Source organism: Cicer arietinum, chromosome 1 (assembly GCF_000331145.2).
Source record: "Cicer arietinum cultivar CDC Frontier isolate Library 1 chromosome 1, Cicar.CDCFrontier_v2.0, whole genome shotgun sequence".
NCBI classification, from domain to species: Eukaryota; Viridiplantae; Streptophyta; class Magnoliopsida; order Fabales; family Fabaceae; genus Cicer; species Cicer arietinum.
The window spans coordinates 2,285,669-2,312,477 of NC_021160.2; the positions used below are offsets into that span (position 1 = coordinate 2,285,669).

General features: G+C 34.0%; 3 protein-coding genes across 10 annotated transcripts; 1 reads left to right on the plus strand and 2 right to left on the minus strand.

Annotated features, from left to right (window-relative positions):
- Positions 1-476: 476 nt before the first annotated feature.
- LOC101515142 (mediator of RNA polymerase II transcription subunit 16-like) lies at positions 477-13,919 on the minus strand. Of its 6 annotated transcripts, XR_012163242.1 has the most exons (17): positions 13,313-13,919; positions 13,148-13,216; positions 12,485-12,573; positions 11,463-11,575; positions 10,911-11,012; positions 10,253-10,343; positions 8,844-9,437; positions 6,883-7,501; positions 6,670-6,749; positions 6,108-6,190; positions 5,039-5,275; positions 4,532-4,703; positions 3,298-3,815; positions 2,974-3,150; positions 2,162-2,536; positions 1,417-1,743; positions 477-1,079 (listed from the first exon to the last, which is right to left on the minus strand). XR_012163242.1 is itself a non-coding variant. In XM_004485700.4 (16 exons), the coding sequence occupies exons 1-16, from the start codon at positions 13,588-13,590 to the stop codon at positions 1,597-1,599; spliced, it is 3,744 nt and encodes a 1,247-aa protein (XP_004485757.1). In that variant the 5' UTR covers positions 13,591-13,919; the 3' UTR covers positions 585-1,596. The 6 variants fall into 6 exon arrangements, 5 of the variants coding, with proteins under 5 accessions (XP_004485757.1, XP_012568427.1, XP_073225123.1 ...); XM_004485700.4 differs by having other exon boundaries at positions 585-1,743; XM_012712973.3 differs by lacking the exons at positions 13,148-13,216; positions 13,313-13,919 and having other exon boundaries at positions 585-1,743; positions 10,253-10,338; positions 11,463-11,631; positions 12,485-12,575.
- Positions 13,920-15,551: 1,632 nt separating this feature from the next.
- LOC101488340 (proteinaceous RNase P 2) lies at positions 15,552-21,984 on the minus strand. The gene is made up of 7 exons (XM_004485703.4): positions 21,844-21,984; positions 20,257-21,296; positions 19,548-19,649; positions 19,231-19,406; positions 16,746-16,866; positions 16,191-16,259; positions 15,552-16,097 (listed from the first exon to the last, which is right to left on the minus strand). The coding sequence occupies exons 2-7, from the start codon at positions 21,193-21,195 to the stop codon at positions 15,840-15,842; spliced, it is 1,665 nt and encodes a 554-aa protein (XP_004485760.1). The 5' UTR covers positions 21,196-21,296; positions 21,844-21,984; the 3' UTR covers positions 15,552-15,839.
- A 1,222-nt stretch (positions 21,985-23,206) lies between these two features.
- On the plus strand, positions 23,207-26,339 carry LOC101488664 (cold-responsive protein kinase 1-like). Of its 3 annotated transcripts, none has more exons than XM_004485706.4 (7): positions 23,207-23,491; positions 23,613-23,717; positions 23,872-23,984; positions 24,370-24,580; positions 24,725-24,962; positions 25,291-25,441; positions 25,945-26,339. In XM_004485706.4, exons 2-7 carry the CDS (start codon positions 23,639-23,641, stop codon positions 26,260-26,262), a joined length of 1,110 nt encoding a protein of 369 aa, XP_004485763.1. In that variant the 5' UTR covers positions 23,207-23,491; positions 23,613-23,638; the 3' UTR covers positions 26,263-26,339. The 3 variants fall into 3 exon arrangements, with proteins under 3 accessions (XP_004485763.1, XP_004485762.1, XP_012574106.1); XM_004485705.4 differs by having other exon boundaries at positions 23,207-23,377; XM_012718652.3 differs by having other exon boundaries at positions 23,434-23,452.
- Positions 26,340-26,809: the final 470 nt, after the last annotated feature.

A 26,809-nucleotide genomic window follows, 5' to 3' on the forward strand; every position in this document is an offset into this window, starting at 1 on the left:
ATATGCTTCAAATCTTAAATTTAAAATATATTCAAAATAGTACAAACAAAAACACAATTTGAAAGTAAAAAATGTGAGAGTGATAATGGCAACGACATATTTTCTCTAAATTCATAAGAGACGTTTTCAATTTTTAGGTTTAAAATGAATTTTGAATTTCAATTTTCCAATTTAATGCATATATATATATATAGAAATTCAGAACAAATTAGAGAAGAAGTTGATCAAACAAAATTGAAATTTTGAGATCTCTTTTTTTAATTGAGATTGTCAAAAACATTATTTCCATTAAATATTGAGTTTGAATCCCAAAAACTCATTAATATTAATAAATTTGAAGAACACAATTAACATCGCAAACGTTTAGGGATTAAAATGAAAAATTCAAGACTGATTTGTTATAATTAAATAATAACTTAAAGACTAGCATTTAGCCCATTATTTATAATTCACGCATTTTGTCATTCGAAGTAGTCTTTACAAAATGAAGTATGTTGTCTGTCAATTAATAATTAATAAAGCTTGCAGTACATAGGATAGGATAGAGGCATACACAACACTTCCTTCTACTCAGAAAACACATGTTAGTAGAACTGTGGATCCATTTACTATAAGTGAAATTTGAAAAGTTGTAAATGATGTAAACCACCAGCATGTGATGACTGACTGACTATCAAGCAGTTACAGAAATATATTGCAGCAACAAGACAATGTATTGAAGAGTTCAATTGCAATGAAATTTCTTGATGATACAACTAAAGCTGCACCTATTTTTTGCTCCAATGAAGGCAACAAGTTTACCCATACACCACATAGCTTAAACCACCTGTTACTGAATTCATCTATAGAACTTTGCATTTGAGTCCAATGGAGTGATTGAACTAGAAGTCTTTTGATGATCATGCACGTTTGGTTCGAGAATCTTAGCCTAGAGGCATATGATGGTCACCATCTGAAGACATGGCTGATTAGATAAGGTAGTGTGGCTTGAGTGGTGAAAAAATGCAGATGAAACTGTCAACATCCTCCGACTAAATTAGGTTGCAATTAGCAAAAAAATTATCAATACCCATAAAAAGCTGCAAGAGATCAGGATAAGTTAGAAATATTCAATTTTTGAGGATTGGATGACAAAGACAGAGAGTGATAAGGTTCATATAAACAAACATATAAATTATAATTGCTTGGTTGTTCATATGCCTTGTATGATATGGTGCACTCAAGTAATTTACAGTTTAAAAATCCTTAACAAATTACCATATACCTGCAAGAAGCAACTTATAAACACTACATGGATAAGACCTAATTTTGGTGGTATCATGATTCATACAACAACAGTAATATCCAAGCCTTATCCAACTAATTAGGGTTGACTAGGTATCATGATTACCAAAAATAGAGATATGAATGAATTACTTTAGAATAGTTGGAACCCAACAAGGTGATCAGTAGAACAAGAAATCAAATAAATCTACATCTCTTCTTCCCTGTACCATTCCCGTCAGCATTTCATCAACACATCCAGTTTCTACAGTTGGCCACACTTATATGCATTTCTTCCCTCAACCAAGAACAACAATTGTTGTTCGGAGCCAGCTATACAACTCTAGCCCATCTTCCACCACACATTGGACAGCCGTATGCCCAGCGGCTGACCCACCAAATTTCCCGGTCATTTTGATTAGGAAGGTTGGTGGAACCAGGGGAAGCAAAAGCACAAGTCTGCCTTAGACATCTTATGCACTGCACCACACAAAAGTAAAAAGAAGAATCAGAAAATAGAATATCCACACGGAGGCAGAAAAAAATTAGGAGTTCAGGAAGAAGAATCCGGAGAAGTGTCATTTGACAAATTTCCATACATCACTGAAAGAAATAACTTCATTTACAAATTTGATACTGATTGAACACATTAACAAGTCTGACTCAGATAAAAGCCTAAGACTTTCATTCAGTTACTGGCAAAACTTACATTTGGAGGCATAGCAATATGTCGTCTATCTATTGGTATGGATATATACAGAGAAAAACCTGAATCTGACTATATTAGAGATTAAAGGAAAATCTTGAACGTTTCTCAATAACAAGCACTTGGTGGTTATTATGCGTAAACATGGACAAGAAAACAATAAGAAACAATGTACAAGACTTCTTTTCATACCTTGTACCAGACCCCTTCAAGGCCGGTCTTCCATAGTGTAGTAACAACATCTCTTCGGGATCCCATTATACCAAGATAAGCTCCCAGACCCACTGAAGTGTTCAACCCAAAAGCTGCATCTCGCTCAGACAACCTGCGCTTCCTTGGCCACAAGCCATTGGCTGCATAATAGACATCACTATTTTCCAACGAACTGGAATCAAGTGGATTTAAACTAACTAGTTTTGGTGAATCATTTGCACAATCCTCATCATTTGGATCAGTCCAAGGTCCACCAAATGTATTACGTCGATGCCACTCTTCTGCTGGAGGGTGGAGTTCTAGCTCACGAAGTAGAAGACCAGCAGCATCAGCACCTCTAGGACGAGGCATGTTCTGCATAGCCATTTTTATTTAGTTTTGGGGAAAGCATCAGTGTCACTCATAGGGAAGTTAGTCAAACAGTCCAAGGAAAGAAACAGATCTTAATGCACTCAAAAGAAACAAAACAAACAAAAACAGGTATTTTATCAAGAGCTCAATAATCAATGATATCAAGTGCTCCTACATTATCTAAAACAGTGTGCTTTATCATTAAATGATAAACAACATGCTATAAAAGGCACCCTTATATTAAAGCAACACAACTGAGCCTCTTTTCTAATCCTATTCCATTGACTTCTATCACTCTTACATCACATTTTCAAATCATGAATTGAATGGCATTATAAACTCACGGAAATAACACACCATGTTCGTGAAATTGTACTCACAACAAGTTCCGTTTGTCTCCAAGACGCACTAATTATGAAATGAAAAAAACAGAAAGTTACCTGCATATGTGGGCCAAGGGATGCTTCAACAACCTCTGGCAGTACAGTGTAGTTCCCGTCAATATAATGCAGCCGAACCTGAATGTTGCTACTCCCCACCTGAGAAACTGGCAAGGGGTGTTGCAGCCCAGATGTTCGGCGACATAGATCCATAAGTACTAGAAAAAGTACCTTGACCTGCATTACAAGTGCTTTAAGACCTTTAGTAAAACAAACAGTTGAGTCATTGAAAACAAAGGAAAGAGTTATCTGGTTCCTACAAATTCATGTCAGTCACAAATAACCAAAATAAGAACTTTTGGGCAAGTCATAACAAAGTTATACCTCTTCAAAAGTATACCCTTGGCCTGCATTTCCAGTACCAAGTCTTGAACGCCCTGGAGATGGTTCTTCACCTCCTTTTGACCCATTCACAGGCTGACCAACTCGACCTGTCTGACTGTCATCTGACCTAACCCCACTTGACACTGGTTTTGCAACTTCCTCCATCTTGCAAGGAACAGAAGCATTAGGATGTGGCTTTTGTGAATTTGTATCAGCAGTTCTCTGTGCACTACTCATATAGCGGGGAAGTTGTGATCGTCGAAAGAAAAAGCAGAAGAGCAAAAGTTGGCATAATCTATGAAGGAAATGACAGTCCCCAATTAGTCGAACTGCAGGTGTTCCAGGAAAGGTTCCTGTATTAATGCTTATTGGCATAAGGGATGAAGGACCACTGATGGGGGGATTAGGAGTTAGGTTGGACACTCCATCAGAAGTGCTGCTAATCTTGGCAATAGCCCCTTGTACCCAAGCTTTCATCTGTGTGTTTCCACTAGAACTGGTTGTCCCATTTTCACCTCCTGAAAAATGTTATCTTTGCCTTTATTTGATATGTAAAATAAAAAATAAAGATAATGTTGATAGTCAAGGCAATGAAAATATTCAAGGTAGGAGAATTGATAATTTTGTGACAATAAAAAGAAAAAGGCCCAAATCTTTGCTTCTATGTAGATCCAGTGTCAAGGCTTTAGAAGTATGAACTTATATATTTATACAATTTATCAATAAAAACCAAACAAATTATACAAAAACAAAAATCAAAGCCTTATCCATTATTGTTAGAATATTAGAAAATATCTTATAAGATCTTTTATATTATATTAGAGTATCTTGAGTTATTTCTTAGGATCAATTTATAATCATAGAGATATCTTAGAATATCTCTCATTATTATTATGATTTATTCCTAATTTAGGATTGAGTCTATGTTTCTCAATAAATAGATATTATTATTGAGTCTTTTGTAATCAAGTTAGCATAAAGCTATTATCAATAATATTCAAACCCTTATTATTCTCTCCTCCTTTTCTCTAAAATCCCACAACTTCAACAATTATATTGGTCAAAACTACACACCAATCAGATAATGCCATAATGTGCTATTATGAATCATGTTTGCTGCTGCTGACAGACCATTTAAATCCAAATCCTTCTTAATGGTTTGACTTATAGTTTTCCATAATAAAAAATTATTTATTACAAAAAATAAAATGATATCACATCATTGCAGACCTACCCTGACTTGTTGCAGGAGTTGTAGAATTTTGGGAAGGACTGGCAACCATACTTCGGTTGCTTCCAGTCCCCGCAGTCACAGCATGACTTGCCAATGTACGACAAAAACTTGCATAACGCCGCAACCGTGTGATAAAATGTGAGGCCAGATCAAGAACTGAATCAACATAAGCCTACACATTATTGACACAATTATGAGATGTATATAGAGAAATGTTTAATTAAATCAGCCAACTCACTGAAAGAAGGGAGTCAATCGAAGGTTTAATAATATACAAACACATCTAATAGGTTGGTACTATCTACATGGTGTAATACATATGCAACAAAATAAGTTATTTTGCATGTGCAAATATAAGTAGAAGTATGTATGGCAAAAATTGAACGCTACATTCTGTGCAGTTTGAACCATGCAGTTAACTGCTGCAGTATAAAAATTGCATCAAAACTCAAGACCTTCCCTCAAACAAAATATGGAGCATGTGATTACAACTGTAAACAAACCAACCTGAATACACGGAATTAATGCAGGTTCAACAGACACTGCTTCAGGATCAATGTTGGATAATGTCTCACCAGATACCTGCCATGGATCAGGCACTAAAGCTGAAGGGTTTATCAAAGCAGATTCAATTCCCTTCCCGAGCATATCCAACAACAACCTAGCTTGCATATCCAGAACCATTGCCCTGACCTCTTGAGCATTTGATCCTTCAAGTAGCCTACACTTTATCCTGTCTAGACTCTGCAATCATACAATACATAGTTGTTTTAAGCCCTGATAGCAGCAGCAAAAAGCCACTTCTGTGTTGCATTAAAGCACTACAATAAACTGAAAAGCTAAAAACTAAAGTTAATGTTTAACAATATAACAAGAAGTGTCCCACAAGAAAGCCACATAAAAGGGTTGGTGAAAGATTGCCCCTCAAAGGTTAAAGTATCACGATACTAGGACCCATTTACTTCTCTGGTTTGCTATTTTCATTTCCACCAAAAAGAATAAACATTAGATAAGGCATTCCAGAAAATTTTGAAAATTCATTTTTAAAAACAGATCAAACATTTCTAGAAATTTGAAACATGCCAATAACATGTTTCTAGTGTTTTCGAAAATGCAATCTCCCTTCCTAGCCTTTCATCTTGTCTCTACCACAATTATTCACTACACTAGGTTTTCCATCCATGGCATAATCAAATGAAAATTGAAGTTGAAAATTGAAAACATTTTTTAATCCAAACGGACCCTCAAAGATCTAACGATGTCACATTCGATCTTTTACTTCACCACCTTAGCTTTTGTATGGATAAATCTAGAGACAATTGTGTATGACTTTGAAGGACCAATGTGTTGTGGCAACACCCGATCTTTGGAAGACCAATTGAGGTTTTACTTGTCTTATGAGATATAAAAATGCTACTAACAAGCATTTGCTACAGGATCCATAGTCAAACTAGTATTATATCCATGAATAACAGAATCATACAAAATAGCAGAAAAATAACTAGACACCCCTTGTGATAACGACAAAGAAGAAAATAACTAAGCAAGCTAATGGTGATAGTTCACAGAAATATACAGGACAATACTGTTGTCTGTGCTGAGCAGTAGGAAGTGAATGGAAATCCGCATCTAATATTGCAATCACACTGTTAAGTGAAACTGAAACCAAAACCAAAATGAAATATCATTAACATAGAGAATCGGTACCAATTAAGCAGATGCTTTATAAAGAATGCATATATGAAATAAAGTAAATTGTATTATCCCTTTTTCAGATTTTCTAGCACAAACTTCAAGTAAACCAAAAAAAGTGATACTCCTTCCGTTCCTTTTTATGTTATTTTCAAAGTTCAAATATTGTTTTATCAAAATTATCACTGGCTATTAATTGCAGAGAGAAAAATATGTAAAATGAGATAATAAATAGTTAAGTGTATTGGAGGGAAAAAAAAACATAATTTCATCAACAGTAATAAAATTTATTGGTTTTCTTGGTATGTGTAAATACCTTAAAACGATTAAAAAGGAACCAAAGTAGTAGTAGCAGGACTAAGTAGTTTGCATCTCTCATTTCCAAGGCACAAACTTCAACAGAACACATAAGTAGTAGCAAGACTTAATAATTTGCACATCCTTACCAATACCATCCTCAGCAGCACTCTGTGTACAACCCACAGCATCCCACCAATCAACCCCAACCAAAAGGCTCCACCAGAACCTGATTTTCCCAACAGATGTTGCAGTGAAATAAACCATTGACCAAAAAAGACATAAATCACAACTTCCAATAAATATAAGAGAAATTAAGTTTGAATGAACATGCCACATCGTAAAGCATTTTAAGAAATCACCTTTCAGCAATTGCACGTTCCCAAATTGATGAGTTTGCTTTCACTTGACCAATTGGAATAGCAGGAGGAAGAACCCGGATTATTTTCAATATGGTATGATCCTTGCTTGCGTCATGCCAAACAGAAGCTGAACAGCAGCTTGTTGAAGAAAAAGCAGGAGCAGCAATTGCAGATCCAACATTAATCTGATAATTGGCTACAGGTGCAAAATTTAAACCAGAAAATATGTGGACGCCACCCCGAAGAAAAGCAATCGCAATTTCACCACCATGAGCTGAGTAAACAACCCGTGCGAGTGTTCTAATATCACTTGGAAGATCAAAAGGATCAAAATTGACCCCTTTTGACTTATCAGCACCAGATTCAGATGCCTTTTGCACATTAGCACTCATTCCAATTGGAGGTGTTTGACGACTCTTGAAATCATTTGTTGGTGGAATACTCATGTCCACTTTGGACTGCCAAATAGTTTGCATAGGAGGCTTTCCACCCATACTTGAAGTAGGGTTTCCAAATATTGGATGGAGGACGACATGCTGAAAAGATGATTCCCAGCGTTGCACCCTCCACCCTGTGATTGATGGACCCTCATCTGGATCAGAAGGGGACATGTACTGCCCTGCAAAGTAAAATTTCAAACTTATAGTATCTATTTTCCAGCTCAACGATCAGTGCACAAGAAACCTCTGGCATAAAATACTGGCAACCATGAAAGACAGGAAGCCTTGTTACAATATGTACAAAGCACAGTAAGTACATGGGTCCTTCTGATATATTACTCAAGTTGGTCTCAGAAGGAATGCCAACTTGCGCAAGGAAGGATGAATAATTCAAGACTGGAAACACCACTATTAAGAGGGAATTGTCCCATAGTATTATTTGATATTCAAATTTTGTATCCTCCATTGTGGATATTAAAATCCTATTGTTTCATAACTTATTAGTTCTATTCAAATGTGATGTAACTTTGATGATCAATTTGCCGGTTTCATATAAAAATCAGATGTACAGCAAAATATAGAAAATCTCAGGCTCTAATTATTTAAGATATTTTTACATGATTTCATTTTATTCAGATAAGCCTTGTTTTGGTTTTCAGTATTTTATCTCCACTGTGAATTTTATGTTCATCAATCAATTGATTAGTTATATCTTGGTTAGGTCGCAATACTTAATACTAGTAAGAAAAAGCATGTAAAAATTACAGGTAAGAGTAATCAATAACTGGTTATTCGTATCTCAATTTCTTCCTAACATGTTAGTTTTTAATTTTGGATTTGTATTTCAATTTCTTCCAATGAAAATTAAGGGTAAGAGTAACCGATAACTGGTTACGATCCATGTGGGAACCATTTTGGACTGATCTACCTGATCAATTCCATCTATTTGTGAGTTTCCCAAACATAACCCCAGATTAAGAATATAACTGCTCAAATATGATGTAATCTTTAACCCCCCTGCCCATTTTTTAAAAAAAAGTCAGATGAAGAACTACAGGATTGTCCACTCTTCAAAAACTGGAAGCCATATATATATATATATATGCCAATTCTAAGCAGATAAAGACTAAAGAATTAGCCACCACGTGAGAGAGAGGAGAGGGGGAGTGAGTGAGAGAGAGAGCTATGCAGACTGCAGAAGATCATAGAGGCAGAGACAGCAATAATAATGATGGGCACTGTATCCAAAAGTATGCAAGAATCAAGGATAAAATGCATATTATTTCCATGGGCATAGTGCTTAAGGAATATATCATACTACTGTCAGTGAAAAAAATATGTTAACACATACATGATTTTAATAACTTGAACAGCTAAACACAATATGGGTAAGATAAGGCTTTGTCGATCTTAGTGGCATTCAATGGGAATCAGTTGTAGATATTGGTAAAATTTTCATGTACAAAAGAATATATTGAAATTGAAAGGGGGGAAAAGATCAAGTCAGAATCAGGTCCATACCCTCAACTATCACAACAGCTATCACAGAACCACCACAAGTCGGATCAAAGGCTACTGCCGTTACACCAGAACCCCAGGTGGTGGTTGCTGCAGATTGAGCTGCGGCTTCAGGACTCACATATGCTGAAAAATTTGAAACCGGTGAGCAGTGAAGTGGTATAGATTCACCAAGGTTTTGGTCTGTTTGGTTTCTCCCTTGCTTTTCTGCAGATAAAAGATAATCTTGCCAACTAAATAAATATGCAGCTAAAGGTGCAAAACCGCTCCAGTTGGGTGGGCTAAGAGGTGGGACACCATTATTAATACTTATCTTTGGAGTTAATTGAAAACCATTTCCAGGCCCAGGCATAACCTCCCATACAACAATGGTAGAAGGATTCACAATTGGCACTCCGGCCACATGCATGGCACCACTTTCTGTAATGATAGCATCACCAGCCATAATGCCACTGGGCCCACAGCCCAATAGTCCTTTACTAGTGTAAAACCATTTGGGTGGTGTTGCATTCTGACTGGGAGGCCATTGGGACCAATGAAGTTGAACAGAGCCTGATGAGAATACAGAACAGACACAGAGAAAATTGGGCCATCTAGCTGAAATCAAAACAACTCCATGTGTCAAACACACAAGAATCTTGCATTGTAATATATAGATCTGCACTATTAATTAGAACAAAAAATTGAACATATAAAATGAATTATTAAGCATATAACACAAGCAGCAATCAAACAAAGAGAGGATAACATAATTCTAATTTAAGATTCTGTCATGAGCGTTGTGATCACATCATCAACATATAAAATTTGTTTTAGCACCAGCCATTGGATATGATTCAGAGATGGACTCAAAAACATTTTCAACTCATACTAGGATAACAAGTGTCATCATACATGAGTTCTGACAAAGATAAGGCTCCATTTTTTAAGTATTTTGGGCTTGATAATATGGCGTCAGCCAGCCACTAAGACAGTTGAGTATCATAATAGACAAATGAATTAAAATTGTAGAATCAATTTACTGCTTCATCTAAATGAAACATCTTTATGGAGAAATTTTAACAACACAAATAAAATCACAAAAGCAACATAGAAAATTGCTAAACCCCAATGTGCAACAGAAAATACAAAGAGAAATCAGAAAACCTGTGTCCATGGGCAAAACAGGACAATTCAACCACAATCAGTAAATTTAAAAAGAGAAGTTGTGCAACACTCAGACTCTAGTCCAAATACACTAGTCCATGCACAGAAATCTCTCTGTTTTCACCGCCCAATAAATTTTCCAAAAATGAGACAAAAACAACATAAACAGCAGCGTTTCTTCAAAATATCACATTACCACCACAGTGAATATTGAAAAACCTAACAGATAAATGGAAATCAGAATAGTAAACGCTAAAAGAATAGACCTGAAGTTTGAGATTGTTGTGAAATAAACTTTTCCTCAAATATTGACTTCGAATTGGAAGGAGCACTTGATTTTGATGAAAGCCACCTATACTATTTTTCGAAAAAAGTAATTAATTCAGATTAAAGAAACAGATCATGTTGAACTGCACAAGATCCATATGTGTGTTCACATGCTCACTAAGTGCAAATTGTAAGTCAGTGCCTCAATGCCCATGACTTCATGGTTGAAGGTGGAACAGGGATTCTTTACAACTCTATACTTAATGGTAAAAGTGAAAGTTCAATTGGACCAGTTGAGGGAAAACATAATTTTCCCATTTCCCTGAAAAAATGTCTCTAAAAACCAAGAATTATTTCTTCACCGCCTTCACCAACAATTTATATCTCTATCTTTTTCCTAAAAAAGCTATCTCTCTAAACAACTTAGAGAATTTTATTTATAGATAGAAAACTTTTTCTGAGAAAATTGTTTAGAGTTTTTTCAGATAATTGTTTGTGTTTCTTCCCCATGCCTTGTATATCCAAAAAAGTTTCATGTATAGTTGGACAAAGAAAAATGTTTATAAGAATATATCCAAAAAGAATGTTTATAAGAAATCCTCAAAGACAATGTACAGGGAATTTGAACATAGCATAGAAGAGAAGTTAAACACATACCAGAGACACCCCTGATAGCCACTTTGTAGCAACTGCAATATCTTGCCGCCACTCATGCTCTTGTAGCCAGCAGCTACTGTCAACTACAAGATTAGCTGGCCCCTGAATGGGCAAGAAATCAGCCACAAACAAACAAGAAGAGCAGATAGCCATATATGAGTAATGGAGAAGCCATCGTAGGCTAAAGATGGGCAAAAGAGGCAGACACAAGTACTTGGTCAATTACATTAACCTCCTTCAAGGTTAATACATAGCCAAATCTCCCATTCAGAGACTTGAAAAATACATCTCAGAATACATTAGACTATGTCATAAATAGCTAAATCTCCCATTACTACGGGATTTTTTTAAAAAAAAAAATAACCTCAGTTCACAGAAAGCTATGGAGCTTGGGATAAGTTTTAGAAACAAACTCTGATACGGGCAGACAGCAACTCTTAGAAATTAAATCTATGAACATAGAAAAACCTATAAAAGAATACTAGACAATTATACTAAACAGCTATGCTAGAAATTTTGATAGTAGGATCCACTTAAGTAACACTTACTTACTTGAGATGGTTGAGTCCAAATAGTTACCCTCCCATGGAAATTTGATATCAATAATGCACGGGGACAGCAGGCAGGGGACCATTCAATAAACTGGACGGAATCACGAGGAGAATCTATGGAAGGCATAGAGTGCATCTAATCAAATTTCCAACTATATAAATGCATTTTCCTATATAATTAATCAGTTCAGTTCAGAGACTAAAAGCTGAGGGAAAAATGCCAAGAAAGAGTATCAAAATATTATTTCCATATATGAACTAATCAAGCAAATATTCGTATATTGGAAGGCAAAGAGAAATTAATAGATGAGTTAATTACATATTCGATAGCTGCTACTGGCTACTGTTACAGCAGATCTCAATTTCCTTGGTTTTCTATATTGTATCATTTAGATTCAATTCAACTTCTTTCTTATTTTACCAATATTACACAAATAAGATGTCACTTGTCAGATCATTCAATGTAAAATATTATTATTATTATTATTATTATTATTATTATTATTATTATTATTATTATTATTATTATTATCAGTATTATTATTATTATTATTAATATTATTATTAATATTATTATGACGATGGTTATTTAACATATATTGTTGTTATAAGATCCTTCAGACTTTTCAGTTGGAATAGTTATATTGCCCCTCTGATTGTGAAACATCTTCATAAGATTTTACAACTGATGCTTATAGCCTATAGGCTATCCAGATCAAAAGCCTCCAAAGGTTTAATTCAAAATATATAAGTGCCAAATTATGAAAATTAGAACATTCCATCTAAGCTTCAACTTGATGCCTTATACTCAAATATAATATTCCTAAATCCAAATTTAGCGTGTGTAGGATTGTCAAACAGCCTTGGATTTACCAAAACCTTTATATTGGTAATGAAATTGAAAAGTTCTAACTCCGAACTTCGCTATTGTTTAGCCAATTTAAACATTACTGCAAGTGCAGAATGATATCAAACAAAACCAACCGGCACAGTAAAAGTGAAACAGTCATGACATCAAACTACCTGCTATGACATTGAACACCGCAGATTCAGTTGGCCTCTCTGGGATCACAATATGTATAGGAATCCAAAATGGTGGATTTACAGTTGACCTATGGAAAAGGAAACACTAAAAACCATTACAAAATTGCCAACAAAAACAAACATACAGGATATCAGCAATAGGATAGATGTAATTGAGAAAGTGTGAGACATTAATCCATCGAATCTTCTTGAATTCATCCATAAATTCTTAAATGCAGTGAACCCCCAAAATCATCCCAATCTACTCAATTATTTTGCTCTTAAATCTTCCATCAACTATGGTTATCCATACTATTAGATTTTGTGTCTCACTCAACCTGACAAAAATTCCTTGTAAGACAAAGATTGCTCGAGAGTTATAAACAATACATAACCCATATCTCTAGTTGTCATGGGACTCTCTAACACCCCCTTCATGCTCAAAACTGAACATTTGGAGCATGGACAAATGCCAGTGAAATAACATATCTAAGATAAGCTCTGATACCAAATTAAAATTTGGGTTGACTCTGACTCAGTCTCACAAAATCAACTTATAAGGTACTTACAATAACTATTCAGGCCATATTAATATCACTATTCAATCCGAGAATAAAAAAAAGTAATTTTTAACAAAACATTTAACAGTGAAAACACACAAACCTTGGAATTCTAGCACATGTTTCAGAAGCACAAGCTATAGCATTAAGTTTTCCGCACCAAGAAACAGCACTGAAAAAAAATAAAATTATCGACAGTATCAGCATTATTTACGAGTGATTTAAAACTATAGCAATGCTGTATTATATATATTGAGAGAAAAAAAACCTGAAATTGCGACAAATTTCAGGAAGAGGCATCTTGTGAAGTAAATTGGAGGTAGGTTGTCTGAGACGAATCCGGAAAACGGTGGCGGGGGAGAGTGACACTGAATCTTGTTCGTCTACTTCCATTGGATACTCCATTGGATCCTCTTCTTCTTCTTCTTCTTCTTCTGCTTCGTCTTCTTCTTTAGGAACACTCACTGTGACTGTTGCTTCATTCTTTGAATTTGAATTTGAAAATGAAAGTTCTTCGCCATCAAAATCCTCCTTTATTTGATTCATAATTCTGTCACTGAATAATATATATATTTAAGGCAATAGAATGTAGAAGAGAATGGAGAAGAAATGGGTGGTTCCTTGCAAGTGGTGGAATCAAAAGTCGCAATTGAAGGTGACAGATGAAGAGAAAAGTTACAGATTAGTCTTTTTCATATTATTATTGTTAATTAAAAAAGAGGGGACTTTTTAATTTGATGTTTAGGGTTTGTTAATTATCCTTATAGAGTATAATAGTGTTGGACAAAGCACGCGTAAGGAATTTAATCATTCCACTCTTTCTTTGTTTTTTTCAATTTTAAAAATAAACATTAGTAGAAGGTGATGTGATGAATTAATGAAAATGGGTAAAATCCGTGTTGTTTAGTGTGTGCGTGAAACGTGGAGTTTGTCTCTCTATCATCACATTCACACGCATTGGCATTACTCTTTCTCACCATACTAATATCTTCACCGTATCAGCAACTGCGATGAGATGTTTCGTTGTTCATTTGTAAGTCTAAATATAATTTTATAATAAAAATGGTTTAATATTATGTTTGGATTTTAAAAAAATTAATTTTACCAATTTAATTTTGGTTCAAGTTCACTTCTACCTAAAAGAAACACAAGATATATTTACATTTTTTATTTATACAATACTCTCTCAATTTTTTTTATTTAATTTGGATCGTGTCCTTTGATTCATTGTTTTTGTTTTTTTGTAAGTATTTTCAATTTTGCTTTACAACAATGTTTTCATTATTTGTTTAATTTATTTATGTAAGAGATTTTTTTTGTAGTAGTTATTATTATTTAAAGAATGATTATAACTGTATTGTTGACATTATAATATATATATATATATATATATATATATAATTTTAGTAAATACTTTTTTAAAATTATTTTTAATTATATAATTCAAACAAAATTTATCTTGTAAAACAAAATGTAAAAAAAAATGTTCAAACATAAATTACATTATAGAAAATTAAATTTTAATTAAAAATATATCTGCAAAATTAAATATACTCAAAAGTACATTTACAAAATTAGTAGTAGTAATTATATTGTTCTTATTTTATCATTTGAATGAAGTTTATTTTTCTATTAAATAGAAAATAATGAAAGTGTTACAATAATTATAAGTTTGAATACTTTTTTTATCTTAGAATGTGTGAATACTCTTATTTAATTCATGAAAAAAGAATTCAATTTTTAGCTCTTGAAAAAAAAATTGGATACTTTATTCAACACCTCAAACTTCATCCAAAAATATTACCAAAAAATGTTTTTTATTGACTCGCCGTGACTTAATTTTGCGAGCAGTAACTAAATCAAAAATAAAAAAACTTCCGTATTTATATAGCGCATTGTATAGAACAAAAATATGAGAGAGTCTGCAAATCAAGTCACTTTAAAATAGAAACGCCTAAAGAAATATCTCTTGGGCTTCTTATATGTATTTGCAATGTACTGAAATTAATTTTTTGAATACTTGCAATTGCAAAGAGAGATAACTCCATTTCCATGGTATCATAACTTTAAGAACTCTCATGCTAACTCATATCGCAATTGGATATTGATAAATAAATCTATGATCCAAAATTACTTTTATTTGCTTATAGATGAGGACGACAAAACTCAATATCTAAGTTTGATTTCTTCTTTACAGCAAGATCACATTGTTTTCAAACTAGATTCAAAAATAGTGGTGTAATGTCATTTGTCCACGAGTTGATGAATCTAAGTTTGGAAAATTATCACATAATGTAGATATTTTCTTTCTCTATTTTATCATTACAAAGATGTATTCCTAAAGAGGCAAGTCTTTGATACTGTTCACACTCTTGCAAGGGTAAACACGTCGTGTTCTTGCTCTCAAGGTTTCCATTCCATTCCTCATTGCCTTATAACAATTATTGATAAGGAAATGCAATAAATTTATTTCAGTAAAAAAAACTACCAACTTATTACATAGTATAGAACAACTCAAATAGGGCTCAGTTTAAAAAATACCAATCCTCTTTCCATGTAAGATTAGGGTGGACAACATGAATTAAATAATGTCATGAGGTCCTATGATAAATTACGCCAAATGATAACTCAAATAAAATAAGCCTTTCTTTCAATTGGTTTAAAACCATTGGATGTGTAGAAAACTCAATAAACACCAGACAGGTAGTGGCTGTTCACCGTATGAACCATCTTTACAGCCACCAGCATCCCCAAAAGCAGTCAAAGGTGAAAGATGAAGCTAGTGGAAAAATTTATCATGAAGAATCAGACCTCTCTTTTCTTTTACCAGTCAAGGAAGAACTATTCTTCTCAATGACTTGGGAATCTAAGCTGCGAACGTCGTCCACTAATTTCAGTGGCTGGTCCAGATGACTATTTCCAGAAGTATTCACATCATTAGAAGCAGTAACAGCATCATCAGCACTTGCCCGCGTAATGCAGAGCCAAGGTCTCGAAGACTCGTTGCTAGTGTCTAATGCCAAAGGCACATGCCATGATCCTTTTTCAGATTCCTGAATCACAATATTTTCAGATTTTGTCCGGATTGAATTTAGAAATAGCTTTAAAAAAGTTCTGAAGTAATGATAGCACACACAAAATATTACCTGGATAACCAACGAATATAATGGTGGCATCTGAAGTTTCAAGTTCCCCTTAACAAAAGTGTAGTGAACCTGTAGATAAAGAAAACAAACTTGTGACAAAAAATACAGGTACAACTTAAAAATCTTAAACTTCCTACAAATCAGATTTTGCGGGATACATGGATCAACTTTGAAGTCTCTATCGAGGAGAAACAACTATCAGGTACCTCAGACAATAGACTGTCATGAAATTTATAAGAAAATATTTATGGTGTTTCTACCACTTAAAACAGATCAACCATTTTTCTCTCAATAACCCCCTCTCCAAAGACCAACAAATCTATTCAGTACAGAACACAACCATGAAATAAGAATAAAAAATCTTTGATCTGATATTAGATTAATCAATTTCGAACGAAGGTAGATGAGGTAAAGTGCTCAGACCAAGATGCAATACAGCACATAGGCAGATAGATGTAAGCAAAAATCTGAAAACTTGAATTATCAAGGAAAAAATTTCTGAGTCGTGAGCAGGCTACAAATTCTTGATGATGCTAGAAATAAGAAATATCTTACTTGATGTCTTTCTTTCCACTGATTAAAAAAGTTGCTTCCTATGAGTTCAAATATGTGATCTCGCATTTCATCATTTGTCACAAGCAAGCCCCTGAGTTTTACTGCAGCATAGAGCCAATACCTGAACCCCAAAAGATAAATTAAGGGCATAAAGTTCAAACACAAAACAGTTGAGAAAATTGAATAATGTAAACAGAGATTTTACATAATAATGATTCAAAGATTCAAAACTAAAATTTGACCAGTGTAAAAATGAATAGCGCATAATGAAACTGCATCAAAGTGATGAAAAGTGTGTGTTATTAGAATTTTCATTTAACTATACATACAAATTATTTAGACCAAAAATTAGCGCACAGTGAAATAAAAATATAACGATAGCACTAAAAAAAAATGAAAACTACAACATTAAGAAAGCTACTTCTTGAGACTTTTTTACTGGGCCTGACTCAAGGGGTGAGAACTGTTTGTGCCTTGTAAAAAGACCACTTCCGACATATTTCTAGTTGATATGGGATCTCAACACACACCCTTATGCCAAAGACTGGACCTCAAAAGTGTATAGTTTTTAGGATTGGACATCTACAGGTTGTCCAACATCAGATATAGTATGATTACGATGGGACTATTTTTTAACCTAGAATGAGCAATTTTAGATGCTCATTTTTTTTCTCTCCAAAACTAATTTCCCATACGATATTATTAGTCTGGTTTTCATTTGAACTTCACATAACTAGTGTTGAGATAATCATACATATTTTATTGGCAAACCAAATATTATTTACATCGTACCACTATGAATAGCACCTAGAAATCTATATATGTACCAAAAACTTGATATAGTTAATGTTGAAGTTGTGGGATTTTAGAGAAAAGGAGGAGAGAAAATAATAAAGGTTTAAATATTATTGATAATAGCTTAATGATGATTTTTATTACAAAAGACTCAATACTAATCTCTATTTATAGAGAAACATAGACTCAATCCTAAATCAGGAATTAATCATAATAATAATGAGAGATATTCTAAGATATCTCTATGATTATAAAATGATCCTAAAAAGTAACTCAAGATACTCTAATATAATATAAAAGATCTTATAAGATATTTTCTAATATTCTGACACTCCCTCTCAAGCTAAAGCTTACTAAGCTTAACTTGTTACAAGGAAACAATGTTTTGCTCCGCAAAATAATAAAAAAAAGATGGAACAACTCAGAGATGCAGGTGAAGTCGGAGAGAATTGCTATAAATACAGCCTAGCCAGATAGTCGGAATGATCATCAACATGAGAGAAATTCATGGCAAGCAATTGAACAAAGCAAAGCCCGTCCTTCTAAAAAACTGCATTTGGAAGCTTCAAACCAATAATATCAGAGACTCAAAATATTTAAACTTGAATTTGCTTCAAGGAGAGAGAGACATGCTTCAGGGAGAGAAAGGCAAGGCCAATACATCTGGGACAAAGATAGGGTCAGTGTATCTGGGACAAATTGCCAAACTATATGCATGTGGCTCGAAAGAAAAAACATAAAACAGATCTGGAATCCAAGAAGGAAAACTCAATCTAGACAACTGAAACATTATGCCGGAAGGCAGACATACGCGCCTGAACTCGAGGCTGTTGGTTGCGGCGCGTGAGACGAACACGGCGGATCTTGGAGGTAGTAGGTGTATCCGTAGCCCGAAACTAGAATACGAGGGCAGATTTGAACCGCGAGGTTGAGGCGTGATTGACCAACCAAGCAGCAACTGAGAGGCGTCAAAATGCTCCGTCACACGTTGTGGAGACGGCATCGCGTGAGTTCTACTCGCATGAGAGATTAGCAGTGCGTGAGAACGCATGTGACGGCTTTTAGCGACGCACTTTCGGGTATAGTGGCAGCGACGGCAATAGCGAACTGAACAGAAAACGAATGAAACATGTCGGAATGTTGGAAAAGAGAAACTATGATTATATTCCCTAACTGTTGGGAATTTGGCAGTGGAATAGAGGCAGGATCTTCAAGGAAGATCGAAATAGGCTCTAGATACCATGTTGAAGTTGTGGGATTTTAGAGAAAATGAGGAGAGAAAATAATAAAGGTTTAAATATTATTGATAATAGCTTAATGCTGATTTTTATTACAAAAGACTCAATACTAATCTCTATTTATAGAGAAACATAGACTCAATCTTAAATCAGGAATAAATCATAATAATAATGAGAGATATTCTAAGATATCTCTATGATTATAAATTGATCCTAAGAAATAACTCAAGATACTCTAATATAATATAAAAGATCTTATAAGATATTTTCTAATATTCTGACAGTTAATAAACAACAATCTAGCAGTATTTTTAGGTAGTGCTAACCCTTCATCCAAATATTAAGGCATTAAATTAGCAGTTATAGTAAAGAAACACTCAAACATTTTACAAAACAATAATGTTGTCCAACGATGAACACACAAGTGAAGTAAAGTAAATTTTGCAATTTACCAATCATCGTTGGATCCATTTGGAGTTGTATATAGCACACCGTTTTTTATCCACTCCTCTACCAGTTTTCTGCTTGAAGGATTTTCCATCAGCCCTCTCACGCGCTTGTTGTGTAGGATAACCAGTGGCCATTTTTTCCCTCTCTGATCGTACAATTCTTTCACAACATCATCAAGCTACATTATTATAATCGACATACAGACACAATCAGCGGCATAAACTGTAAACATTACTTATCAACCAAGAGCAACAACTTGCATAACTTCATTTGACAGTAAAGGAAAAAGAAAAAGAACCCAGTTACAAAGGCATATAACCTGATAAATGCTAAATCCACCGTCAGCAAAATTTTGCTGGTAGAGCCCAACATTTGCACCATCCACTATGGCTTCATAATCATCATGTTTCTCAAGCCAGCCCTTGTAGTTGCCAAAAAGAGGACACATAAGGAAAAGCGCCAAAACCAATATATTTTAAAGAATATTAACAATGCTCTCTCTATTACTGATCCATTCTGTAAAAAAGTCGACAAACTCTTTAATGTATTTATGAAACAATTAAATGATGACATTTTGCAAAACGATCATGATAAAACAGTGTTGATAACATTCCTATTACTAAAACAACAACAACGATATTTGATATGAAGAAATGTCACCAAGGTATGTTCAGAAAAAGGGAATGCATACCACTACGTAATATTAGATTTAGAAAAAAACTACCTCACCTTCATACCTTTAACCAATCATATTCATTAGTATAATTTGTTAGAAAAAACATTCTTAGTACCAAAATGCATTTCCTATAATATAATACCATCACATTCTGGGTGGTACTGGTACACAGCCGCAATTTGGACCGCAGCATCAATGTTTTTGATGTCTCTGCAGTCTGAAAGCATCGCATTGTGACCGTGATTGAGGCCTCATTTGTCGCATTATATAACAATTTTCCACAATATCGAGGATTACATTCACAGAACCTTGATCATATTTGAAATTGTTTTGCAACAAGCCACTTACTCACCTGAAATTCACTAAAATGTGTCTTGACCTCACGCTCCACAGCTAATGCAGCAATAGACAAAGCAAATTTCTCCATCTCCACATCATCAATATCCACACAAACCAACTGCTCACCACATCCACAACAAATCCCATCACCATCAACGCTCATTCTAGATACAACCCAATCCCCTTTTCCAACCCACCCCAAACCATGCCATCCTCCTCCATTCCTCAAAACCCCCTCTCTAACCCTTCTCACATCCAAATCCTCTTCACCAGCCTCACGTGCCTCGTCGCTCTGAAACCACTCCTCAATTACTGTCGCCGTCAACTCCCCTACACACCTCACATCGCTCCTCAACTTGTGAAGATACCTATAAACCCTATCAGCCCTACCCTTCTTCGCACTAACCTTCAAAAGCGCTGCAATTTCAGCTTCCTCCAAACTAACCCCAACACTATTCATATGCTCTTCAACCTCGTAGGCTTTATCAGAGTCAAGAAATTCGCAGAAGCAGAACAATGCGGGATCATAAGTTCTTAACCTAGGGGCAACATTGTAATTACCAATGTTTTTTACCAATTCAAATGCACGGTCACCGTCACCATTTGCAGCGGCGAGTCTAGCAACTGTGGCAACAGTGGCTTCGTTAGGAATGACGTTTAGGGAGGACATGTGGTTGAATATGCGAAAGCCGTAATCTAAAGCGAGTTGTTTGAGGGAAGGGTTTGTGACGGCGTTGGAACAGAGGTAGAGGAGTGTGTTGAGGTGGTGTTGGTTGAGACGAATGTTGTTCGAAACGGCATCGTCGTATAGAGAGATTGCGCCACGGAAGTCTTTTGATTTGGAACATGAATTGAGCTCGAATTGGAACTTGATCTCTGGGGTTTTGTTGGTTTTCTTCTTCTTGTTTGTTGCCATTGTCATTGTGGCGTTTAATCGTTGTGTTGTGTCCATTGACGAAGCGTGCTTATGTATGGGATTGGTGCTCCTTTAACCCAGGCTGCATCAACTAGAAGGATTCGTTTTGCACTAAACTATAAATTAACCATCCCTACCTGTGGGTGCACAAAGACATTTCAACACAAAAATCAGATATTGATGTGAAACCATTACAACAAGTAGAGATCAAAGTAGCCAAACAAAACAATTAAGCCAAATTGTGATGTGAAACATAAGAACTCAAGTGACATGTTTTGTTTCATTTGATTTAATCATCTAGTTTCCAACGGACGGGGCCCTAGTAATCCAAAGTTCAGCCTAGAGGGAAGCAATGTCTAGCCAAGAATAGTTCATTCTAAGTAACACATCTACCAAATGCTACCGAATTCAAAACACAAAATGCAATATCAATTGAACATATGGATTATAATTTGTTTTATTTAAATGGAAACAAAAATCAAACTCTAATAACTTATATGGTCAAAAAATCAAACACCTTGTATGCAACAAAAAAACTAAAAAAAAAAATAAACACTAAGATCTAATTTGAAACAAACTTCAAACAAACAAAACTCAAAAATAAAACTCCAAATTTCAAAACAAAACTCCAAACATGAAACATCAATTCTGATTTCTAATGATAATACGAATTGAAATCCGAACCTTTTGAGTTTTGACGAACGGCCAACCAAAGCGGAGGCGAGGGCGACTGGACGAGGGCCGAGAGACGAGACGCGAAACTGAGCCGGAGGCGAGACACGAAACTGAGTGAGACGGAGCGCGCGATTGCGAAGCTGATGAAGGCGGAGGCGAGACAGTTTCAAAGATCGTCTTCGCAGGGCAGGACAGTTTCACTGTTTCAGGATCGTCGCAGGGCAGGAGGGAGAGAAACATGAACAGTGTATCTGGAAGAGAGAGCGTAGAGATTTAGGTTTAAGGTAATAGTTGTAATTTGTTAATTTTAATGAGGGTGTTTTCGGCATTTTACCTATAATTTAACAAAATATAATGATATTAAAATTTTCTTCTGTCTAAGTTTAATTTTATTTTTTACGGAAAAATACCATTCATTACTAGATTATTAAAATGTTACAATATTGAAAAGTTTATGATGTGGGGTGTTCTCTTTCCACACATAATTACTATTAAACAAAGTTGCATTAGAAAATAAGAAGGCGTTACCAACCTATATCTGAATGCTAGTATTTCAAACATGTATTCTAACTAGGAAGAAAAAAGGATTCACAATTTTTAGTTTTATTTAATTACATATCATTTTTTGTGTACTATACAAATACAAATCGACTATAAGTGACCTCGGATTAGTTAGATCTATTCCTCTTTGGCTCAACTATGGAGGTATGACAAGGAAATGACAATGGATGAAAAAGAAAGTTGGAGGTGATGACACGTCGTAGCTGAATTAGACCTAGGTCAAGGTTTCCTTAAATGAACAACGAAAAACAACAAAGTGCTAAAGTGAAATCCAACAATAAAAAAACAACAAAGTGCACTTCACCTTGACTAATTTAATGAATCACTATATTTTTCTTATTTGACTAAATCACTAAAAAAAATTGTTGGTTACTTGAAATTGACATTAACTATCCAATTAAGTAATAAATATAGATAAAAGATGACATATTTCTAAAAATTATCACACATTAAAAATAACATCAATTTTTTTTTTTTTTACTAAAAAATACATTAAAGTTAAAAATTAAGTTCTAGTGAATTGTCACTTTAGTTATGAAATCGTAGATATCAAACAATTGCATTTGTAAAAAAAAAAAAGCTGAAATTGATAACATTAATTGCATTCATCATTTTGAATATTTAAAAAATCAAATGACTATAAGATTAATTCAAAGGAGAAAAGAACATGTTGACATTCTACACCTGTTAAAGCAGAGAAAGTGGAGAGGTGTCACTTTCTGCAACAGGGGTGGCATCAAGAAAATCATAGCTAATAGTAATAGCTTGATTTATATGACCATTTCCATTTCAATTTTTTCATTCTTATTTAGTGCACAACAACACACAGCCACCATTCCATTAAATTAATCACAAGCCGGCTGCTAACTTATTATTTTTTTTCAAAAGTCAATTTTGTATGTTATATTGTCACTAAGATACTATATTAATACTTTGTTATGATTTTCTTATGTTGGTGTTTATTTCTGCATTCAACTTTAAGGTATATTGTATTCACACCTCTGAATTATTATTGTCTTAATCTGATGAATGACAATACCTCTTCTGTTTTTTTATGGTTTGTTTTTCTTCTTCTGACTTGTTCTGGTCATAACAGGTTTTCTGTATTTGTCCTTAAATTATTTGATTTAAAATCACTATGCATGTTGTTTTCTATTCTTGTTTTTTTAATTCAAAATATAAGGTTATAAAAATTACTTAGAATGTGATGATTGCAGAATAACAGTGTTATAGAAAAACCATTATGAGGTGTGGCTGCTTTGGAACATTATCTGTAAAGAAGGAAAAACGACCTTCTAATTATATTTCTAGTGAGATTGAAGGTGAGTTTCTGGTGGTTATTTTTTATTTTTCATATTTACTTATTAGTTAATTTATTTAAGGCATTCAGTAATTCTAGAAAGCTTTGTGTTATTTCCTTTTTTGCAATTTGAATACATTTTTTTTCTCTTTATGTGTGTGTTTTTTGTTGCACAGGTTATCCTTTAGATAATATTAGGCATTTTTCTGATAAAGAGCTGAGATTGGCAACTGATAATTTTCATTTAAGCAATAAGATAGGAAGGGGAGGTTTTGGAACTGTTTATCAGGTATTCAGGTTACAGATGCATTCATTTTAAATTTTAATTTTTTGCTGATGTTGGATGAATAAATCAAAAAGCTTATAGAATCTTGAGGACATTGTATTTGTATGTGCTAGCTTACTTAGGCTGAGGAAGAGTATATGTTTCCAGAAAAATGACATCACATTTTATAAGTTTTTTTTATTCATGATGACTTATTTAAGCATATGGAAAAAGGTGATGACATGAAAATAGAGTATAGTTTTATATGAATTCAATTCGACTTTATTTTATCTTTTGTTATAGAAATAGTTTATTATGGTTAAGCACTTATGCTATAAGTGCTTAATCAACTGTTTATCCAACTATAAGCCATTCTATGTACTAAATATCAATATGACAATTTTGGTAGGGAACATTAAAAGATGGAAGAAAGATAGCAGTGAAGCCTCTTTCTGTTGGATCAAAGCAAGGAGTTCGTGAATTTTTGACTGAAATTAAAACTTTATCAAATGTTAAACATTCAAACCTTGTTGAATTGGTTGGATTCTGCATTCAAGGACCTAACCGTACATTAGTTTATGAGTATGTGGAGAATGGCAACCTTCATACTGCATTACTTGGTAAATTTTTCAACTCAACTGCATGTTATGAATTATCATATGATTCATATCTATATCATATAATGTCACATATTAAATTGAATCCATAAACATATGAAAGGATGAAACATGTAACTTCTCTTTCATTTTTTTATCTTTTCATAGGCAAAAAGAGTTCAAACATCAAACTAGAGTGGAGAAAAAGATCTGCTATTTGCATCGGTACGGCTAAAGGTCTTGCATATCTTCATGAAGAACTTACACAACATATTGTACACAGAGATATCAAAGCTAGTAATGTACTACTTGACAAAGATTTTAATCCCAAAATTGGTGATTTTGGAATGGCCAAATTATTTCCAGATGATATCACTCATATCAGCACAAGAATTGCCGGTACAACGTATGGATATTTATAATTTATGATTTTGTTTTTGCATAGTTTTGGAACATGTTGCTACTTTAGTTGCTTTTTAGTAGTTATCATACCATTGCTTACCAAACAAAAAATTGGTAGCAATTAGGTCACTGCATCATACAACAGTTGTAGATGATCCCTATGAAAAATTGGTACCAGTTAGACCACTCCGCCGTGCAACAGCTGTAGATGATCCTTACATTTAAGTACTTGTAGTCTAGATAGGTTTTTGCATATTGAAAATTGGTAAATTTATAAATGGACTATGAAAGTGATTGATAATTTACCATGCTTTTGGTTTTCATTTATGCAGTGGTTACTTGGCACCAGAATATGCATTAGGTGGCCAATTAACTAAGAAGGCTGATATATATAGTTTTGGAGTACTTATACTTGAAATAATTAGTGGCAAAAGCAGCTCAAGGACAAACTGGGAAGGGTCACATAAATTCCTCTTGGAATGGGTACATAAGTCTCAATTTTTTATATTAATGAGTTACTTTACAACATTGTACATTTCATATTTTTTAGGTCTTCAAGTTAATATTATTTTGATTATGAAATCTTAACACATCCTTAATATTATGATACTGTGATGCCCTTATTGTTTATATGTAAGGGAAAACTACCATTTTAGTCTTTGAAAATATAAGATGCCGTAACTTTGGTCTTTAATTCAGCCAAAAATCTAAATTAGTCCTTAAATTATTAAAACATTGGTCAATTTAGACTATGAGGTTATAATAATTATGAATTATTTTGACAATAAGTTGTATCTTTCAGAGATTACTTTGATGATTCGATGATTAATTTGAGTTTTTCGCAGAGTTAGAGACTAAAGTGACACCGTCCTACACTTTTAGGAACTAATACAGTCGCCCATAATATTTTAAAAAATCGATGAAAGCATGCCCTTAAATGTGAAACTTTGTAGTGGACATATATTGATGATTATGTTTTCTAACAGGCATGGCAACTTCATGAAGATGAGAAATGGTTGGAGCTAGTAGATCCAAATATGGAAGAATATCATGAGAAAGAAGTAATCAAGTACATTAAAGTTGCTCTTTTCTGCACGCAATCAACAGCAAGAAGAAGGCCATTGATGAGTCAAGTGGTCGATATGCTCACTAAAGATATTCAGCTCAATGAGAAACAACTCACAGCACCAGGATTGTTCAATTATGATGTAGGAGAATCCTCTCAAAAGAAATCAAACTCTGAATCTTTAATTTGTCACACTAGTTCTACTCAGGCTAGTATTACTCAGGTGATAGCAAGGTGATTGATTCCTATGTATTCTTTGTGTGTATTGCACAGTTACAAAATGAAAGAAAAAATAATTATTCTTTTTCTTAGAAATTAATAGATTAGTCCAAGCACCAGGATTTGACCTTTATATGTTGGACAAGTTAACCCAGCTCCAACACGAATTTGCCGTGGTTTAACATGACTTCTAGATGCGGAGGCTAGACTATAGAACCAAAAAAGTAAAAAAAAATTAATTACAATGTATACCTTTGTTTTCTTAAATAAATCTTTATATTAGAATGCTTCTTGTAGTAAGTTTTGTATGTTATATTAACTGATACCAATGTAAAAATTATTATTCAGTAAATCAAACAACTAGAGCAGGTTTGAAACCTCGGTCGAAACATCGAATTTATGATCTATGATATGTGGCAAGGCGAATAAATATTGTTAGTAACAGATTTTAAGAGTCTATACGTGAATGCATAGAACACCAGTTGAAAAATAAGTCTAACAATAGTAATTGTTAAACCCTTTAATCTGAATTTGGATTAATGGTGAGAAATTTAAGTAATTTACTT

Excerpts from the sequence above, each read along its gene's own strand:
- LOC101488664 (XM_004485706.4), top strand. The coding sequence starts at position 23,639 with ATGAGGTGTGGCTGCTTTGGAACATTATCTGTAAAGAAGGAAAAACGA. Across the intron at positions 23,718-23,871 it reads TATTTCTAGTGAGATTGAAG|GTTATCCTTTAGATAATATT; the intron begins GTGAGTTTCTGG and ends TTTGTTGCACAG. Across the intron at positions 25,442-25,944 it reads ATAAATTCCTCTTGGAATGG|GCATGGCAACTTCATGAAGA; the intron begins GTACATAAGTCT and ends GTTTTCTAACAG.
- LOC101488340 (XM_004485703.4), bottom strand. The coding sequence starts at position 21,195 with ATGGACACAACACAACGATTAAACGCCACAATGACAATGGCAACAAAC. Across the intron at positions 16,867-19,230 it reads AATGGATCCAACGATGATTG|GTATTGGCTCTATGCTGCAG; the intron begins GTAAATTGCAAA and ends TTTGGGGTTCAG. Across the intron at positions 16,098-16,190 it reads TATATTCGTTGGTTATCCAG|GAATCTGAAAAAGGATCATG; the intron begins GTAATATTTTGT and ends ATTGTGATTCAG.
- LOC101515142 (XM_004485700.4), bottom strand. The coding sequence starts at position 13,590 with ATGAATCAAATAAAGGAGGATTTTGATGGCGAAGAACTTTCATTTTCA. Across the intron at positions 6,750-6,882 it reads GAACGTGCAATTGCTGAAAG|GTTCTGGTGGAGCCTTTTGG; the intron begins GTGATTTCTTAA and ends TGGGAAAATCAG. Across the intron at positions 3,151-3,297 it reads AAGGGTATACTTTTGAAGAG|GTCAAGGTACTTTTTCTAGT; the intron begins GTATAACTTTGT and ends CTTGTAATGCAG.